This window comes from Protobothrops mucrosquamatus, unplaced genomic scaffold, assembly GCF_001527695.2.
Source record: "Protobothrops mucrosquamatus isolate PMUCROS unplaced genomic scaffold, P.Mucros_1.0 scaffold183, whole genome shotgun sequence".
Taxonomy (NCBI): domain Eukaryota; kingdom Metazoa; phylum Chordata; class Lepidosauria; order Squamata; family Viperidae; genus Protobothrops; species Protobothrops mucrosquamatus.
In genome coordinates, this window is record NW_015386542.1 from 181466 (window position 1) to 183965 (window position 2500).

Here is a 2500-nt window from a genome sequence, read left to right on the forward strand (position 1 = left end):
ATATACACACATACACACACACACTTCCTAGATGGGAGTGAATCTAAACATGGACAACTCCAGTCTTTTCCAACATTTAAAACCATCATGCAAACATTGTTTGAAAACTGGATTGAGTGGTACACTAAACATAGCAAAGATTTAGAAAGAGAAGGAGAATAAGACATATTTGGGAATTAAATACTCTCATTAAAAATGTGAGAGAATTATGTTAAAACTAATAGCTAATGCTATGACTATAAACTATATTTACAAAGCGATCAGCCCATATGTTTCAGAGAATCTCACAGGTTCTATAATATCTGGTGAGAACGTAAAGTCAATAGATATCTGTAGTACTATGTCTTTAAGGAATACATCATAATTACAGAACAAAAAATTATGCTCTGTCTTATAATTAGTGTTAAATGAGGTGAGAATGAAAAAATATTATGTAAAGAAATACTACTGTTCCTGTTGACAGCTGTGAGACAAACAACTGCTAAAAACTGGGAAGATGAACGTTGAAATTGCTGAATTGAGGTCACAGAGATGTGGGATATAGCAGTTACAAAAACACTATGATTAAAGATGATTAGTGTTCTAGGATCAACAGGAAAAAATCAGCATTGTACCGTCTATATCAACAATCAAAATGGTCCTAGATTATTGGTAAGCCATGGATCACATTAAAATGTATTAAAATATTATTTTGGTATAATTTTCCCAAATATTAGTATCTCACTTTATCTCCAATCATAACCTTAGGTTTCTTGATAACTTTCCTAGTTTTTAACTTGCCTTTTTTGCACTATAGATGTAATCTGTAGTGGAATATGCTATCAATGTAGTACAATATAGGCAAGTAAAGAACTAGGAAAGTTGATTCCATGGATTCTTACCTGGCAGATAATAAAAATACAATGAAAAATGTCATATTTTTTCCAAAGAAAACCAACATTATGATTGGAGAAAGACTGATATGTGCAGTCTGTAGTGCAACTATAGCCTGTAGTCAATATAGGTGTAGTGTGTCACCACTAGTCAACATATCAATCATGTTTGCATACAGACAATTAGTTGCTTTCAACCTACTTGTTGATTTGTTCCCATTCTTTCGCATGGTCTATACAGCTCAAGCCTCTGATTGATTTTTGTCCAGCTGTTTCATCTCGTTCAATTTTCACAAAATCTGAAGGCAAACAGATCCATATGAAATATAAGTGCTTCTTTATACCTTTATAATGTTATAATTATTATTGAATAACCTAAAGTATTCATAAAGTATACATTTAATTTAAGGTCCAAGGTGACTAGTGTGGCTGAACTGTACAATGAAAATAAGAAAAGGATAGCTGGGATACTGTCAGTCAAATAAAACTACTACACTGAGATGGCCCAACTGCTGCCTGAGTGGTAAGCAGGAAAGCAATTGGAAATCAGAAGCTAATCACTGCCAACTGTGCAACTTCTTATTCATCTCAGAGGGAGCATGAATACCTCACAGGCCCTTCTATATTTGGGTAAGCAACATCATGCACGGTGCAGAAAAAGAATAAGTAGGGAGCAAATGAAATTAAAGGCAGGAGATAAAAGAAAATAAATGGAAATCTAACTAAATCTAGTGTGTATCAATTCCAATCTCAATACTTTCTACATCTTTCTATCTTTGCAAATCATACTTGCTTCTACCACAACTGCACACCAATTCATGTATTGCCTTTTTGTTCTTTAAAATTTAATCTCTTTTTTTGAGGATCTCATCAACTCCATTCAGTCAGATCTTTCTTGATCCTTCTTTGCTCTTGATCCATTTACTTTTCTTTTACTAGTATTTGTTTCATTATTTAGTTCTCATTCATTCTTCTTACATGGTAAAACCACCTCAGCTTTTTCATATTGGATACTTCACTTTTGTATTCAATCCACATTTATTTATTGTCTACTCATATTTTTATTTCATCTTGTTTTATCACACACACATTCAACCAACATATTTTGACTGCATTCAATATACTTGTATATACTTTGTAACATACCCAATATCTGTGTCACAGTGTTGGAAGAAACATGCTCTTTTTTTTCCTTTTACAACCCTATAATCCTTTACTGCTGGATAAAGTTGGGGCGACTGAATGGAATTGAGCATTTACTGGCTGGATTGGATGCTCTTCCTGACACCCACATGGAGTTTGCAGCAAATATTTTCTCTTTGTGTCTTGAGAGAGAAATATCTGCCGCTACCTGGGATTGAACTCTCAATCTTCTGAGTGGGAGGCGAGCATCTTGACCATTAGGTCACCACACTGCTCGCAAAGAAACATACTCTTATACACAGCCATTTTTACTTCTTTCATTGCAACATACTATCTACTGCCACTAGCTTTCCACCACTGTTTGCATGTTTTAAAAACTTTCCACTTTAGCATCTTAATCTTCTGTAAATATTCATCTACTTCCTCTCTTTTTTTGCCATGTGTGTGCAACTTGCAATTAAAGTAATTGCAATTAATAGAGAATA

The 2500-nt window shown here is 33.9% G+C and overlaps 1 protein-coding gene across 1 annotated transcript in view; it reads right to left on the reverse strand.

Annotated features, from left to right (window-relative positions):
• Positions 1-2500, reverse strand: part of INPP5D (inositol polyphosphate-5-phosphatase D) — an 82856-nt gene that overhangs the window by 6260 nt on the left and 74096 nt on the right. The window contains exon 24 of the mRNA XM_029283693.1: positions 1075-1171. Within this exon, the coding sequence (XP_029139526.1) occupies positions 1075-1171 (97 nt within the window). The remainder of the gene's footprint in view (positions 1-1074; positions 1172-2500) is intronic.